Source organism: Anopheles gambiae, chromosome 2 (genome assembly GCF_943734735.2).
Source record: "Anopheles gambiae chromosome 2, idAnoGambNW_F1_1, whole genome shotgun sequence".
In the NCBI taxonomy this organism is placed as follows: domain Eukaryota; kingdom Metazoa; phylum Arthropoda; class Insecta; order Diptera; family Culicidae; genus Anopheles; species Anopheles gambiae.
In genome coordinates, this window is record NC_064601.1 from 50,683,174 (window position 1) to 50,699,841 (window position 16,668).

The 16,668-nt window shown below is 43.9% G+C and overlaps 2 protein-coding genes across 4 annotated transcripts; one reads left to right on the forward strand and one right to left on the reverse strand.

The window, feature by feature from the left end:
- Positions 1 to 2,893: 2,893 nt before the first annotated feature.
- On the reverse strand, positions 2,894 to 3,531 carry LOC5668354 (protein chibby homolog 1). Of its 2 annotated transcripts, none has more exons than XM_061647154.1 (2): positions 3,432 to 3,531; positions 2,894 to 3,379 (listed from the first exon to the last, which is right to left on the reverse strand). In XM_061647154.1, the coding sequence occupies exon 2, from the start codon at positions 3,337 to 3,339 to the stop codon at positions 2,983 to 2,985; it is 357 nt and encodes a 118-aa protein (XP_061503138.1). In that variant the 5' UTR covers positions 3,340 to 3,379; positions 3,432 to 3,531; the 3' UTR covers positions 2,894 to 2,982. The 2 variants fall into 2 exon arrangements, with proteins under 2 accessions (XP_061503138.1, XP_001687807.2); XM_001687755.2 differs by having other exon boundaries at positions 2,894 to 3,368; positions 3,432 to 3,528.
- A 175-nt stretch (positions 3,532 to 3,706) lies between these two features.
- LOC11176048 (sodium channel and clathrin linker 1) lies at positions 3,707 to 8,090 on the forward strand. Of its 2 annotated transcripts, none has more exons than XM_061647153.1 (5): positions 3,707 to 4,107; positions 4,287 to 4,557; positions 4,894 to 5,429; positions 5,759 to 5,823; positions 6,002 to 6,791. In XM_061647153.1, exons 1-5 carry the CDS (start codon positions 3,847 to 3,849, stop codon positions 6,099 to 6,101), a joined length of 1,233 nt encoding a protein of 410 aa, XP_061503137.1. In that variant the 5' UTR covers positions 3,707 to 3,846; the 3' UTR covers positions 6,102 to 6,791. The 2 variants fall into 2 exon arrangements, with proteins under 2 accessions (XP_061503137.1, XP_061503136.1); XM_061647152.1 differs by lacking the exon at positions 6,002 to 6,791 and adding an exon at positions 6,988 to 8,090 and having other exon boundaries at positions 3,708 to 4,107.
- Positions 8,091 to 16,668: the final 8,578 nt, after the last annotated feature.

A 16,668-nucleotide genomic window follows, 5' to 3' on the forward strand; every position in this document is an offset into this window, starting at 1 on the left:
AAGGGGGCGTAGTTGTAATTATATTCTTGCTTTTAAATGTTTGCTGGCGTAGCATTAGGTTTATCTAAAATTGCTTGAAACCTTTAAATAGTAACAATTGACGACGGCAAGACAGCAGATGACGTGAGATGCTTGTCAATTTTCCGGAAATTTGTTCGATTGAACAGCAAACCAAAATCGATCGATATCAGCATTTTGTGACAACTGCCAAACGATGTGATTTGCTGATAACAGATGTAGGGACGATGTAACATTAAAATAGTAGCTGCAAACGAGTTCATGATTCTCGCCCAAACCATTGATGCACTGGCTTTCCCTATCAATCTACTACCCACACATGTTAAATTTTGCACTGAAAGCATACAATGAAGAAGAAGAAGAAAGAAAAAAGCTACGCGTAAACCTGACTATCGTGTATGTAGCAACCATCCATCGCAAGCAGCAGTCTCGTTTGATACGTAATTGCTTTCCCGGTGGCAATTTACTACGACCAACAAATCGGTGCCATGGTGGAATTGGGGCTTTGCGTACATATGTACACTAAACCAGAAAATGAATTTGTTCTTGGAAATTGCAATTTATCGTAGGGAAATCGAACAAATCTTCCCAATATCCTTACGCTGTAGATGTGCGTTTTCCCTATTTGTATCCTCGCTGCTGCGCTGAAGCGTTCGCCGTACCGGGCAACGGGTTTGCTTGTGTAGCGCCGCAACAGAGAGCATTAGAAATCTTTTAGCAAGCCGGCTAATCAAATCATTCCCACCGGACCTGAACACCGGTACGGCTAGAACCGGTGGTCAGCCGGAATTACATCATCGCCATCGACCGGCCATGATCGTCATCATCATCATCATCATCATTGGCTGAAGCACGTGGGAGTAGCGCAAGTCTTGGTCGGTGCCAAATGGAAGGAAACATATCACAATCGATTCGATACGCGTGGGATTTGTTTTGATTTATTTTCCATTTAACAGACACTTTATCGAACAAAAATATACGATAACATCCGGATAGTCAGGCTAGCTTGTATAAGGATATTGTCCCTTTAGCGTTGGCAGAGAACTCCCATCGTAACAACGCTTTAAGGCTTTAGGGAGGATAGTTTATACTTACCCATAGGCAACAGGGGAAATTCGCGACGGTTAGATTCGGGGGATCAGAATTTTAAATTTAAATTCTCGGACTTTTCTCGAAACTGTTGCATACAGAGAGCGAACACAATAAAAACCATAAAAGCGAGCAACGCGACCAAAAAAAGGATACGCGCGAGAAGTGACCGTATGATGTTCGAAAGTTTTGGCCCCGGTTCCCATCCGTTGGGGGCCGCAGCAGGAAGCGACGGTTTTGACCTGTGATGAACATTTTTGACTCCCTCCGAGAACGGTTTCGTCCGGTTGCAGGTATTTTGTTTTGTTTCCGGCACCGCTGTTACGCTGCCGGCTTGGTGGCGTGGTGGTGAACGTTTTGTGAAAATGCCGTACCTTCACATCGGAAGCACCTGCTTTCGGGGATGTGCTGTAGGTTTGGATACCATTTGCGAAGGTCGTTTGGGTACCATTTTGGGCACAAGGCATGGGGTTTGGTGTGGGGATTGTTTTTTTATTCGTCTAGCTACTTTCGTACCGTGCACCATTCGTATGCCTGTACGTACACGCATTGGCTGGACGGTTGGACGGTTGGATGGAAGTGATGGTCTCGGTGAGTTTTACTCTTTACATTTTCTTGCTCCACGTTCACGTTGTTGATCCGTTCGTTTTGGTTCGTAGTGGTAGTGAAGCAGGTACGGAGTAAAATAAGCCCGGGCAAAGATGATGAGAAAGTAATGGATACTATGTGGTGGACACATGTAGGTGTTCCATGTTATATCTCAGGTAAAAGGGGAATATTAATCCACTCATGATCAAAGAGATTATGGTTCCGGTTGGCTTTTTTGATTATATGGATCTTCTTCCGGTGCAGTCGGTAGGTAGTTTCCTTGCGTGGCCAAAGTTTCATCATTGAATAAATACGTAAATATATCGTGGAAAAAATGAGCTCTGGATTGATTGATGTTTGTTAAATACATAAGGTTAATTACTCGCATAATGATAACTGTTATTGTTGTTCGAATGGCTATGTAAGCGATTGCTATTGCTAAGTCATATACCATACAATAGTGGAAAAAAGATCGCAGTGACTCAATAAATTAATGATACACTCAAAATTGGCACATTTTTTGCAAATATCCTGGCCAGTTCTTACGCTAAATTTAAAATGTTTCTACCAGTTCGTCTTCTTCTTCTTTTGGCTCAACAACCGTTGTCGGTCAAGGCCTGCCTGTACCACTACTTATGGGCTTGGCTTTCAGTGACTTATTGATCCCCCATAGCAGGATAGTCAGTCCTACGAATGGCGGCACGATCGGATTTGGGGCTTGAACCCATGACGGGCATGTTGTTAAGTCGTACGAGTTGACGACTGTACTACGAGACCGATACCAGTTCGTGACGGAAATTTAAAAAAGTACCACATTTGAGGTTATATTTTAGATTTTATAAGAAATAAAGTATTTCTTAGGCTGAGCTATTTCTTAATAATAAAAAAATGCTATTTTGTATTTGAAACTCAGTTTTCTTTTATAATAATGAAACCAAAGCGTCATTTACTTGGCCCTTTGTGGTTCTGAGACATGGTTTGTTCTAATAGATTTGAGTATAATTCGTGATTTATACAGTGTTTGGTAAATTGTTTGCTAACATCCTTGCTATGAGAGTAAATTAGATTAATGATTTTTTAAATTGAAATATAGTGCTATTACTGCAGCTTCAATGCATTTGATAGTATTTTGTTGCTCTCGTTGTTGTATTTTGTAAAAAAATATATTGGCTATGGATAACATTAACGTGAACATAAATATGAATGAATTATTTTATTTTCTAAAAAAAATCGATATTGCGGACGGTTTTCCCGTCAACTCTATTGTTATTTAATTAGTACTGATATCTATTGATTTTTAATTTCATTTAGCTCAATCACATTTTCTGTCAGTAGATCAACTAGCACGTCCAGCTTAACCTGCAGCATGTTGTTTTCCTGCTCAAGCGCTTTCATTCGCCGCTTCATGCGCAGCAAATCGTCCGTCACGTTGACGCCGGAACCGGATGCTACAGAGCCACCCGGGCCCGGCTTCAGCCCGTTCAGCCAGACACCATCAATGAAGCAGAGCTGCTTATCGACCAGATTGAGTGTGATGGTGCGAAAGTCGTCCAAATCTTCGGCCGGCGGTGGGCAGCCAATGTTGAGACGCTGGGTACGCGGTGGCGCCACTTTGGGTGCGAATTTCTTTTGAAAAATGGGCATCGCCGCTCGGTTGCTGGTGGTTTCGGGCTCTAGAAAATAACTGACACAAAGGTTTTACCTTATTTGTAGTTGCAATGTAACATTTCACTTACCTGGATGTCAAACCTTTGCCAATCTGTTGAGCGCTTTGCTTTTGGCAGGTGTCGTTGATAGGACGGAAGCGTTGTTCTGCCCTAGGACAAAAGGCTCGTTTTTCCACCGCGCTGTCAAATGTGTTGTTCGTTTATAGTGAGGGTTTGTGTTGCTGTTTGCGACCGTCCCTTAACTACCAATGTTTTCCTGCACTTAGCAACGGCTTTACGGACACATTTCCGTTACCATGGTAACGGCGGTAGGTATACAAATTAGAAGCGATGCATGACGCCGTTTCAGCCCTACTGTGACAGGTAGTTTGTGTCTTTTTGGAGCTTTGAACATCAAACATCAATCGAAATTAGGCACAACAATATCAGTATAGAAAAGGTCGGTGTGTAAAGTTTTGATTATTTTTTGTTTGTTCCTGCTGTAATGTCGGTTGCCGCAGCAGCGCGTGAACAAAGTGATGTACTGACGCAATTGAACGAACTTTGGCGCAGCATAGAGCAGGAGATACGGACCCACCGTCACGAACAGGAACGCACCCGGACGGTACTGCAGGAGCAGCTTGAATGTGTGCAAAGCCAGGCACCCGACAAGCTCGCCGCGGAAACGGTTGCTGAGCCGGATTACAAACGTGTCAGCGATGAAGTGATCCGGAACCAGCAGAATCAAATTCAGCTGATCAAAGAGGTTCGTTTCGGTGGCTTACTGGCTTCACCCCTGCTCGGCAGGAATATAAATGCATACACCAAGCTTCGGGTTTTAAAATCTCGTTTTCCATTTTTTTCTTCCCATCCCTGCTGCCCCACTCCTTCCGTACCCACAATCTCCCACCTGCGAAAAATATGCAAAAACTAAATAAACCCCAGGAAAAAGATACGTTTGAGAAGCTGTGGCAAAGCTCTCAGCGAACCATTCGCATTTTGGAGCTCGAAATTCATGAGTACCGGCGGCAATTGAAGCAGCCTAAAGGTATACTCGAGGTACGGCAACAGTACGTGGCAGCCGTGCAGCTGCTCGAACAAAATCTGACGGGCGTGCGGGCATCGCTGGATGAAAAAATAGCCGAAAACCGACACCTGCAGAACGAGCAGCGGACGGCAAAGGAGCGTATGCAGGAGCTGGAGGAAGAACTGAAAGGTAAACAGCAGTAGCAGCAGCAGCCGGAAAGCGTAACCAGTATGTAAATGATGTTCGACGGTAACCCGGTCGAAGGAGGGATTAGAGTTTCGATCCGGTTACCGCCTCACGCGCATTGGAAACCACTCACCACTAAAAGAGCTCACTGTCATTCCCGGGGATTTGCAGCCACCGGCACCACCGTTTCGTTTGTGCTAACGCTTCCGTTTCTTTCTTCTTTTCTCGCGTGGTTTTCCTTTATTTTGGCTTCACTGTTTATCCCATCACTGCTGGACGCGGGGATTGAATTTTCACACCACCTTTCATGGGCGGGCGTTTATCGGGTCGGAACGGTAGAGCAAAGGCGCGAGACGGAAGCACTAACGAAGGCAATCGACGAGCTGCGGACAGGCGAGTGTCAGCTGCGCACCGAGCTCGAACGTACGATGCGGGACAAGTCGGAGCTGGAGACGCTGCTCGATACGGCTGCCGCACTGGCCCGGCAGCACATGAGCCGGGAAAATCTCGCCCTTGCCAAGGTGCAGGAAGCGCTCCAGATAGCGGACAGTGCGATCGAGGAGAAGAACTGTGTGGTGCGCCGCGAACAGGATGCCCGGGAGGAGTGTGACTTTCTAGCGTCCACCATCGGGCAGGTGATGGAGGAGGCCGCCCGCAAGGTGGAGCACGAGCTCGGCGGACTGCGCAGTGGGTACGAGCGGCGGATTGGGGAGTTGGAGCGCGCTCTTGACCAGACGCGGTCCACACTGGAGACGCAGGTCCAGCGCACGAGCCAGGCCGAGACGCGGGCCCGCACGGTGGAGGAGAAGTTTCGCGCGCTGCTCAAAACCAACCAAAACCTCGACACCGATCTGCGGGCAGCGTCAAAGATGATTGTAAGAGCAACACACTTTTTTTCTCCCGCATTTTGTGCTTTCCTTTTTGTAGGTGGAGTATGTGTGGCTGTGGAAAGGGCAGGAGTGCGAGCGTGGCCCACTGCAACATTTGCAGTGATATCGAGCACGATTCACTGATCAGCATGATAATACTGGGAGAGGTTGATTTTGCATCCTAATTCCACTATTTCCGGTTTGGGGCAGTAAAACGCGGTGGCAAGGAAAGCAATTGGAATTTTCACGATTGTCGTTCTTTTTAGAGTAGAGTAGGATTCCCAGCAAAAATTAAAAAAAAAAAACTATTTTCCATTTTCTTTCTCTTGTCACAGATTGAAATGGAACTCAAGATGGAAGCACTTCAGAAAACGATGGCGAAGGAAAAAGAAACCAACCGGTGAGTGCTATGTATGTATGTGTACAAACGGAGGAAAATTGCTTCCGCTTTCCATCCTACCTTTCCTCCGCTGCCGTGCCGCTTGCTCTAGCGTTTTACGGAAATTTCGTGGTTTTTGCTTTCACCTTCGGTTGATGCTTCATATTTTCCATTATCGTTTATTAATGAACAAATTCAGAGTGAACGGAGTGTTCTCGAAATGGAATGTGGATTTTTGCGCTATTCGAAACGATTGCAGATCGAATCGGTCTAGGAATACTCGTGGTGGAAACGGATGACAGGCACGCTAGTGAAAAGAGTTCATTCTTTCTGAGTTAAGCGAAAAGCAACGGTGATTGGTTGGCTCAGGCTCGTGTACCTTTTAGACATCGATATTTTTTGAAATAGTTTTTTTTTATTATTTCTTACGTATTTATTTAAGTTTTTTTTGCGAATGTAGTGATGATTAACAATAATTACAAAAACAACAAGTGTGTCGAGTTTTTTCTTTGACTATTAACACAGACCGACCCAATTAATTACAATCTTCAAGTATGATTAACTCACATGAGTTTAATCTACAGAATCACTACACATGGCGTAGAAGGATTTAAAATTAAAAGCAAATAAAGCTTACTTGCAAGATTCGTTTATCTCTAGCAGCGCAATGTATATCATCCATCAAAAAAACCCTAGCCAGTAAACAGGGAACATACAAAATTATCACTGCAGATAGCACTGCATTCTCTTCCCAGTCATCGAGATTGTGGCAAACGATTCCATCGTACTGCTAGAGCATGAATGACGCATCCTTTTCCACTGTGTACCTTTCCGAAGCAGCTACTTTCTATCGCAAAGTGCAGAATTATTCGGATGCATCCCCGTAGTCTGCATGGAGCTTGCATCGCACTTATCTTGTTTACTGTTTTCTTTTCGCTTTTTTATTTCTGTCCACTTCCACTAAGTCTTTCCGCACCACGATCTGACTGTTCACGCCATTGCGGCTCGAGGAAGGAAGCATTTGGGGATTGGGAAACGTGCATCCTTTAAAGCGTTGCACCGCTCCGACGGTCCCTTTATCGGTCCACCGTGTACCCTTGGCCCTTGGATGGTAACAAATTATCCTTATCTTTGTTTTATTTCTAATTACCCGGCGTCTCCGTCCCATCGCCTCGTCGTCGCCAGAGCGTGCAGTGCACGCGAGGAAGACCTGCAGCGCCTGTTGGCCAACAGCGAACAGCTGAAGGAGCGCTGGAAGCGCGAGATGCTTTCGGTAACCGACGAGCTGCGGCGAAAGATGGAAACGATGCAGCGAGAGAATTGCAAGCTGACAGCGGAAAACAATCAATTAAAGGATCAGCTATTAATGGCATCGTCACCGTCGGTGGCGATGGTGTCGGCGGTTGGCAGCGATGGATGCGCCCACTTGTCGTTGGTCACGGTCGGTGCCGTTGAGGGCGAGTCGTCAAACGTTCAACCCTGAGAGAAAGGGGTTGCGCTCACCATGGTACTGCTGCCAGCACAAATTTCCTACCCACAGCCACAACCGACGGTACTTCGCGGCAGCACCAGAGGATGAATTCCATTAGCGAGAGATGGGACTGGCCATCGGGATCGGTGAAACTAGGGCAAACAAAAGGAAACCCTCACGGGGGTTGTAATGATGCCAAGTTTACTGGGCCACGGACTATGTGGGTCCGCAATACAATCGATCGACAAAAAGAAAGCGTAATTGATCGGCTCAACGTTAAGCACTGGACGGAGTACTCACTTACGACCCCATCCGGAAGATAAGGACGGTTTCCATCAATAGCAAAACTGGGGGGAAGTTAGTGTTTGTGGCAAAACTTTTCCAGTATCTATTTCAGCGCTATTGAAACGCATCGTGGCTATCGACAACGCGTACCCTTTTACCGAATGGCTACGAATGGCCATAATTAGCCGTAATCAGCATCGTAATGAGCATTTTTCCACCCCACCGTAAACGATCTAAGTTCAACAACTGTATTGTGCTTGGTTTTGGGAAAACTTGCCGCTTCCGTTGGCGTCGTTTAGTTGGCTGGAAATAAGTACCAAGTCATAGATATTAAATAACGTTTTGTTTCCATCATCGAGTGGCCATTGTTGGGGTGATGCTCATTAAGGGGAAGTATTGTGCGTTATTATGCGAACGAGTGAAGAGGCTGGGCACTTGACTGATTGTTTGCGTGCAGAGATTGCAAGTATTTAATATGCATTCACTTTTTCGTACAAATAAAGGAGTCTTGATCAGATTCTTGCAATACTGAGCTTTGTTCTTGACCTTTTATTTACAAGCCCTTTTGTGCTTTGCAACCGCCGTTGAGTAAATTAAATGCTAAATTTAAATGATATATAATTATGCACATTGCATTTGTTCGGGGCTGGTTTAGTCATATAATTTCTGCAACTTTAATGCGCAACAATCTTTGTAGATTGTAATACTACATTGTAAATTACCATGGTAGAAACATGCTCAATAATCCAGTACAGGAACAATCAATTTACTTTGTAATGATCAAGCAAACAATCATTATGACTTGGTTGAGTGACACATAAACCATCGACTATCGCAGAAATAACGGTTGTACGATTGTAAAACATTTCATAGCTAAGATTAAGGCTTACTTACGCCTGAAACAAAGACCAGTCATATCCCAGTTGTATTTACTATCTCACATAATACATGTTTGATTTTTTTACAACCACCTGGCATGCTTTCAAAGTGATGCAACTTTTAACTATTTATTTCGTCGCGATCATAACGGCACATTAAGCTTCCTCCCGAAACTTTGCTACCGTGGCATCAGAACGTAGGATTTATGAGATCGCTTAATCTTAACCGATTTCACCGCCAGTTAAGGTAGTGAATAATAATGCTAGCTGCTTCTGCAAGAAACTACTCGCTTACTTCTTCAACCCAGCTAGAGAACAACTAGAACGCTAGAGATTATGGTTACGCTTGCGGTAGTGCAACATTGCAGCTAAAGACAGTGGCGAAAACTTTCACTCCTTTCCTTTCGTCCCGTTAATGCCCCGGTTCCCGCTTGCGCACTACTACCATCGTGCATGGAACGTGTTTGACTTTAGCGTCACATTCATCTTGACGGCGAAAATGGGCGAGATGCGTTGTGGTGCGCAAACCCTCTTGCGGGAAAGCTATGCACACTCGTAGACAGATGGAGAAAGTGCACACGAAAGAGAAGGAGAGATCGATGCAGGTCCTCAGAGAGTTGCTCGTATGCAGCCCACCAGGCAAAACTAACACACTAACTACCGCAGCCCAGCGCTCGGTAGCAGGCAGTCAATTTAATTGTTTCCAAGACGTTCTGTAATGTGCGATGTGAGTGTGGTGGGCGTGAGTTTGGGAAGTGTGACACTTTGAGCGTCACCGTTAGTTTATGCGAAGGCAGCTTCTGTCTGCACGTTCGGCGCTGATGGGCTGTGGGAATAAAGGTTGAGAATAATCTTATTTGTAATCTTGCTATCTTCGTGAAGGGCGGTTTATGTGCTACGATGGCAGGTTTATCGCTCTGGTTGGGGTTCGCAGTTGCAGTGGTGTGTGTGTATGTGCTGAAATGCAATTCTTAGGGAACATCTTTTTTGAGAGCGTAAAAGTTATGTACGAAGAATTTAACACAAATAGGGGAGAATTTATGCAATCGAAACTGAAAGAATAGTTCAATTTCATTTCTTATAATGTTCTCTGATCAAATGAATTTTGTATAGTTTAAGATGGTTCTATTACAATGGTATACGACATATAAATCAAGCCCAAGCTCAGCTCTTTAAAATACTTCGTTGGTAGAATCAGTCTGAATCTATGAACCAATTTAAATGAACTTAAAGTTAGTGCATGAGGTTTTGAACAAATTTTGAGAGCCACTTTGTAAGCTTGCTGCTTCTTAGATATTTGGAAAACTTCACAACCATAAGAAGGGTCCTTATGTGAAGTGGTTCAACCAGACATGGCAGGGTTTCTTCACCGTTTTGTACCGAAACCTGTGTAACGACCGTGCTCGTGTCCGTACCGTTACGTGCCATTTTATCAATTTATATCCATGTTGGCTCATCCATGTGTGTCTGTGTGTGTGTGTGCCAGTGTGTGTATTCTCAATTTACTCTAAAGTACAATGCTGTCCACAGAGCACAATCGAATTGAAGAATGTTTAAAACGCTGTTGTAAAACAATGCTTTACGGAGCAGTAGAAATAGGAGCATCACTTGAGGAGATGCAGGTTGGCTATCCATTTTCGGGTTGTTGTGTTTTTCTCCATTTTTCCAGAAAACGGACTGTGAATGACAGAAACGAAAGAAAGAAAAGAATGGCATACTATGGTGCACAGTATTTTTTGACAGGGAAAAAACTGTACGACACATTCATTGCATTCGGACAATCCTTGGCAATGGCGCACGTATTCGGTACATTCGTTTTGTTTTATTGCAAGCTTTTTTCGGATGCAGAAACGAGTAGAAAGCAGAAAACTAATTTAAAGAAGTTGAATTTAACAGACATGATTTGGGTTTATGGCTGTTTTTACAAACGTTGGATAAAAGCATGTTCATATGATGTTTGAAAGACAATAATTGACTACGAATATGATTCAATGAATGTGGACTAAAATTGAAGTTGTTTAGGCAATTTAGGCCAAGAGTAGTTCGGAGGATGGTGGGATGCTCATTTTGGGCTCACATGTTAACCTCAAACGCGAAGATAATTTATTCTTAATTATGGATTTTCAAAGATACACGAGTCATTCAAACTAAAAACAGAATTATGTATTGTCACGGACACGTTATGTCTCTTTTGCATAGAATATTGTGCAATCAATATACATTAAATTAGTCATATAACTTTATATCCCGTTTAAATCGAGAAAAAAAACCTTTTTAAATTGAGAAATAAATGAAAATTAAAAAAAATATACAAAATTACTAGATTAAATTAGGAAATTAATCAAATTACCGCGTTATCTTTATTCAAATTATTTACATTTTCGAACTCTGAATCTCTTTTCGAGATTTCTTTCATTGGACATTTTTGGTTGAAAATACGGATGGAATTTTATCATTATCTATTGCTCCGTTTATGAGAAAATATTCTTTTGGCTCAACAACCTTTGCCGGTCAAGGCCTGCCACTATTTGTTTGCTTGACTTTCAGTGACTTTATTGATTCCCCCATAGCAGGATAGTCGAGTTAACGAGACTGGATTATCAGGTCATAAATGAGGAAATCAGCGTAGAAATAATTAAAACTGTTGTTAACACGTTGGTAACTACCTATTAGTAGTGGGACATACGATTCATTTCACGACCCGACCCGGAGTCGGGTGCGAGCCAATCGGAATCGATTCCGAACCGTGGGTGCTGCGGGTCGCTGCTAGGTCGGAGTCGTAATCAAATCTGACCCGCGGGTACAACGAGTTCGACCCGACCCGAACTCGCTGCATCAACGAGTCGGAGTCGCTTATGCTTTCTTGCACCTACCAGAGTCGTTGCACCTACTGAACCTACTTGTACCTTTGGGTTCGACCCAAACGACTCCGGGTTGCTTACGGAAGGCTCCGACCCGATAGGTTCGGGTCGACCCGCCCATCACTATAGGTATAGAGTTACCCATTCAATCAATGTCAATGCACTTTCATGCATCTGGTTCAGATGAATGTGAATTGTTTACGAAATTGCGCTGGAGCCGGTTTGAAGTAAACTATTAAGTATGCTACCGGGGCAGTATTGATCGGTACAAATATTTATTTATTGAGGTTTGAAGTTTGAAGGAGTTGAAGCTGTTCGTAAAATAATCAGAACAGTCCGAGCTATACAAAAGAATCGTGATCAATTGAATCATAATCAATACAGCACTTTGATGACAAATCAGTACACAACTAAATGACTCCCATTTTGTAATGGTATCTCGTAAAATTAGACGTTCAGAAGTTTTTAGAGCGAGATTTAACTTTAACCCATTATACGAAGTTAAGAGCAGCAGCACTTTGGGGCACCAATTTCATGCCAATAAATTATAGATTGCATTGAGATCTATTGCAAAACATGTGCTCTATCGTTACAGATCAATCATGTCCCGCCACTGCCTGTGCGTTGTTTAGGAGGCAGGCCATTAGCTGCCAACTTCCAAGACCAAGAGTCATAAACAGAATCTGAAAACTAATTAAAACTTTAAACACCGCTCCGCCCAACACTGTGACCAGGCAGAACCGGTGGCCTAGCACGGTATGACCCAAAGTGCCCGAGCGGTAACCGGCTGGAACGGATTGCCTGGGTGTGGATAGATTATTCGGTCGAGCTGACGAAATATTTGCCCTTTTGCCCGTTTGGAGATTTTGTGGTGGTTGACTCCCCTCGAACAGCTAATCTACCATCCATCTACCATCTGTCGTACCAACTGATGCACAGAAGCAATTCGTAGGTATCGTTGCAAAATGAATTCCACCCCCAACACGGCGACACTCGCTCCCTTACACGACGCCGACGACCGACGACAGGCGACGGGTTAAGCGAGATGCTTTTGTGCAGCTGGTAGCGCTTTGCCATTCGGTGTACGAAAAACATTTCCCACAGCTCCACACCACACCGTTGGGAGCAGCATTATAAAGCTTCCAAGCGAAGGCAGACCTCCTCCCAACCCAAGGAGTAAGTTCCACAAAGTGCTACGTTGTCGTAGACAGACACACACACACGGGGGACTTGCATCGATGCGTTTTGCTTCCGAGCGCAAAAAGATCGAACGCATCGGGAAGCGGTAACGTTAGTAGAATGTTGCACAAAAGCAGTGACAGTAAAAAGGGTTGGAGGAAGTTACGTGCAAGCAGGTGAGGAAGATGCTTTCTTTTTCTGCAAAGAAGGCGCCTTCCTTCGATGGAAACCAGCACCGCAGTGATATTGCGGTCGATAAATTTTGTCTAGTGCACTTTTAATGCACGCCCTCTGCGGTGGTCCTATAAATTCGATCGATTTTTATTTTTCCTCATTCATTGTAGTTCCCGTTCGCTTTGTTTGCGCGGCAGCATGGATGCTTCCTTTTCGGTATGGATGAGTTGGTCCAGGAATGTTTGTGCACGATGATCGGTGAAACCGGCCATGATGCGCTGTACCAATGATCAATGATGCTGCCCTGCCGGTGTCAGAAAGGAAATGAATTTTATTTGAGTCGTATAACAATGTTTACACCTCCTTGATTATATTTTGATGAGTGTTTTTTTAAAGATTAATGTTAGGCCAATACATAACGTAGGGCCATGATCGTCATGACTTTGTAATGGTAAGTGAAAATCCGTTTAATTTATCATGTACGTGTCTGGAGCGTTAAAACGTAGATGTAAGGTAATAGCATTTTTAACCATTTTATACTTACAAATAGATTAACAGCTATCGATCATTTCAAGTATGAGCGCTATTTTGGCTACTCAATCCCTGAACTGCTGCAAAAAGTTCCGAATGCCTTGCTACCCTTTAAAACAATAATTGTAATAGTATTGAACGTCATCGGCTGGATCCACGATACTAGTTGATGGTGAAAACATTCCCACAAAACACAAAGGTCCATAATGATACATCGATGAAATGCGCTGAAACGATGAAGATCCTTCAGGGGCGTTGAGAATTTTAAGTTCCCCTGACAAAACGAAATCTTCAACATTGTACGTGAGACACGTGTGTGTGTATGTTTGTGCTTCCTCCCGGGGTGGGAGTGTAGATAAAATTGCCATCTTTACTAGGTCACACATCCTGCTCAGGCCTGGCACATCTTCTGTGCAGTACAGTGCACAAATATTCCACCCGATACGGGCGCGTGTTCCCCCGGGGAGTAGTCAACCCAGGAAGCCTGATGGGAGCGAAAGTAAAATGAATTGCACTCGAAGGTAATCTATGTTTGTTTGGTGCTTCGGGGCGGGGATACTTCCCAATCGCCCAGTCCGTATGCGCTTTGCCGCAGGCTGGCTACAGATTGTTGAATCGCTCACTTGTTGGCTTTCCTATGCGAATCCCATGGACAGGGGAAGCTCTGCGAAACTTTCAGTGTAATGTTACACGTGCCACAGTGGGAATGGGCTTTGGGTGGTCGGAGCGGTAAACATCGGGGATGAATGGATAGAGTGATGTGTGTGTGTGTGTGTGTGATCTTCGCTGCTAACACTCCGCTCCCGCTTTTTAGTCATCACCCTTCCACAGAGTTACCGTTACGTAAGGGAATCAACTAGTATCTATAAGGTTTCATCAGTCCCTTCCCTGGACTGGTTACCGGGCTATCCCTCAAAACATGGGGTAACCCAATTGCCGGGCGAAGTAAGTGATCGAAGCTTCCAGGATGCCGGGAGAAAACATTCTTCCTGTAAGTCGCAAACTTTCGAACTACGCTGTTGAATCTACAATCAGGTCGTGGTGGGTCGTACCAAAGCGATCTTTTTTCTCTTTCTCTCTCTATCACTCTCTTTAGAGTGGCTCTTTGGTTCTGTGTTAGCGGAAGGGAGGGTGGGGAGATTTGGAATGAAGGAAACTATTACTTTCTCCTCCGCCCCGCTAGTTCGTTGGGTAGGTTTGCTGCAGGCGAATGGTACGAAGACGTGCCGATCAACGTACTCTGGAGCTGGTGCTGGAAAGTTTACAGATTATGTGCATTGAATTAACAATCATTGGAAGGACGTTTTGAAATGGGAAAAGTGAAGAAGCAACTATAGGAGGAAAAAAAAAACAGGTAAATTCCAATATACTGGTAAGAAGGTAAGTTCCAATATATTATACCATCGGGCCATGTGTTGTGTAAACCTGCAACCATCGTATAGTAGTGAGACGGGAGGAAAGTTTGCTCTAAACCACTTCACTATATCGGCTTGACCGTGCAGCTGGGACTACTACTGCTATGCGATCAGTCTATTCGTTCATGGAAGAAAAAAAAACAACTTAAACTTCAGCGTAATTGATCGCTGTACAGGGTGAATGTACAGGGTCAGAGCTATCTGAGAGGAGCACCAAGTATGTGTGCCAAATTGGCTATTAGATTTTAATGATGGCCCGGTGAACGGCTTGAGTGCTGGGGTAGATAGAGCTTCGAATCAAATTACTTTTAGAAACATTTTAATTGGAAAGCATCCTTTTGATAGACGCCCAGCATTACGTGCCGGGAATAGGTGCACACCCCGTGGCTTATTAGTGCAGGGTTGCATATAGAATCACAATTTGTGTTCATAGGCTGTGACAGCAACAAATTAATCATGCAGTGAAAAGTGATGCAGTGTGGTTCGGTACAATGATATGATTGTAATAAATGCATTTTGGCTAACAAACTGCACAGAAAAAGAAGCTATCGTTTACAAACCTGCACGACTTGGGGGTGAAATCATAACACGATTGTAAATTCCACTAAAAGCATTGTAGCAACTGGGGCACAATGAATAATACTGGTTACATACGAGCACATGTACACTGACGCTCAGTTTTTTTTCTGTTGCATCCCGGCAAAGTGCATCCGCTATCAGTGCAGTTGGCTCGCGCGACTTGCCTCACAGCGCAACGTTTCTTTCATGAATTTTAAAACCGGTGCCCCACCGTCAGTTGCTTTTGATAAACGACGCATCGTCTTCCGGTGGCGTGCGTTTGGAAGGCTTGGCAGAAGCGAAACTACCGCGAAATTGATAAACTTTTTGCAACAACGTGTTACTACTACTGGTGGTAGTTTCGTGGGAATGGTTTTTTTATTCTTCTCCTCCATTGTTTCATAGTTCTGGGAAATGAAGATCAGAAGAGGAAACGATAACGGTGGATCTTGTTTCATAGCTTGCGGTTGAAACAAGCAAAAGAGGAGGAGGGTTGGAACGGAAAATAACTGATGAAAAACTATGCCACAAGTTTGCTGCTACTTGGGCTGATACTTCTAGTCAGGGAAGCTGTTGCACCACAGTGAAGAGGTAATGATGGGAAAACGTGCGCCACACTTTGTTCGAAAGTATCAAATCTTTTTACTTCTACTCTGATGAAATGAATAGTTGGTTGAGCGGTTTGAGGTGTGCCATTAGTTGTTGCAGGCATGCATTGTGCGATGGTATTCTATACTGATAGCAGCATTATGTTTTGCTTTGGCAGTAGAATGTTTCTTCATATCTTTTAGTTTTGTTTTTTTTTTGAAATAAACCAAGATTTTAATCCGTCGCAACATGTACAAGGCGCCTCCATTTTGATTAAGGCGTGAAATATATTGTTTAATTTTTGAACTCATAGGAAAATATTTACAGTTTGTGAGGCTTATCGTTCAAAAGTAAACATTGTTTCAATAAAAAGTATCAAACTTTGATCATTCAATATATTTTGCTTTAACTTAACTGTTTCTTGTCATGCATCAATATAAAATGCACTAATATCAAAGTAAACTCTCGGTCACACAGGGTTGCCTACATTTAGGCGGTTACACTGTCGAATCGCACCGCAGAGCGCTACGCTTGTCAAACAAAGCGCTTCTGCCGTCAGTGTTATTTTTACACAAAAAATAAAAAGCGATAAAAGTATTATTTTGAATCACAAGAGTTCACTTTACAGCAGACGCTCGATCCACCTCCCGTACGAGCTTTGCTAAGCTAAAAACGGTCCCGAGCGGACCGTCGCTTTGAAGGACCTTTTGGCGCTGCGTTAAAGAGTTCGCCAACAGGGCGGTGCTGGTGCTGATAAAAAATGAAACAACACACGTCAATGGCAGCGAAAGTGATCCATCCATCAATCATAATCAACCGATGCTATCAAACGATAACAACGTTCTTCGCCTAGAGCGTTGGTTTTGTGTGCGCGGCACCGTAAAGCTTTGCTGCTGCGGTTAGGAAGACACTGCGGAGGCCAGAAG

What these genes read in the sequence shown, in the direction of transcription:
- LOC11176048 (XM_061647152.1), top strand. Translation starts at nt 3,847, where the DNA reads ATGTCGGTTGCCGCAGCAGCGCGTGAACAAAGTGATGTACTGACGCAA. An exon ending in GCTGGAGGAAGAACTGAAAG is followed by an intron (nt 4,558 to 4,893) that starts GTAAACAGCAGT and finishes TCGGAACGGTAG; the next exon opens with AGCAAAGGCGCGAGACGGAA. An exon ending in GGGCAGCGTCAAAGATGATT is followed by an intron (nt 5,430 to 5,758) that starts GTAAGAGCAACA and finishes CTCTTGTCACAG; the next exon opens with ATTGAAATGGAACTCAAGAT.
- LOC5668354 (XM_061647154.1), bottom strand. Translation starts at nt 3,339, where the DNA reads ATGCCCATTTTTCAAAAGAAATTCGCACCCAAAGTGGCGCCACCGCGT.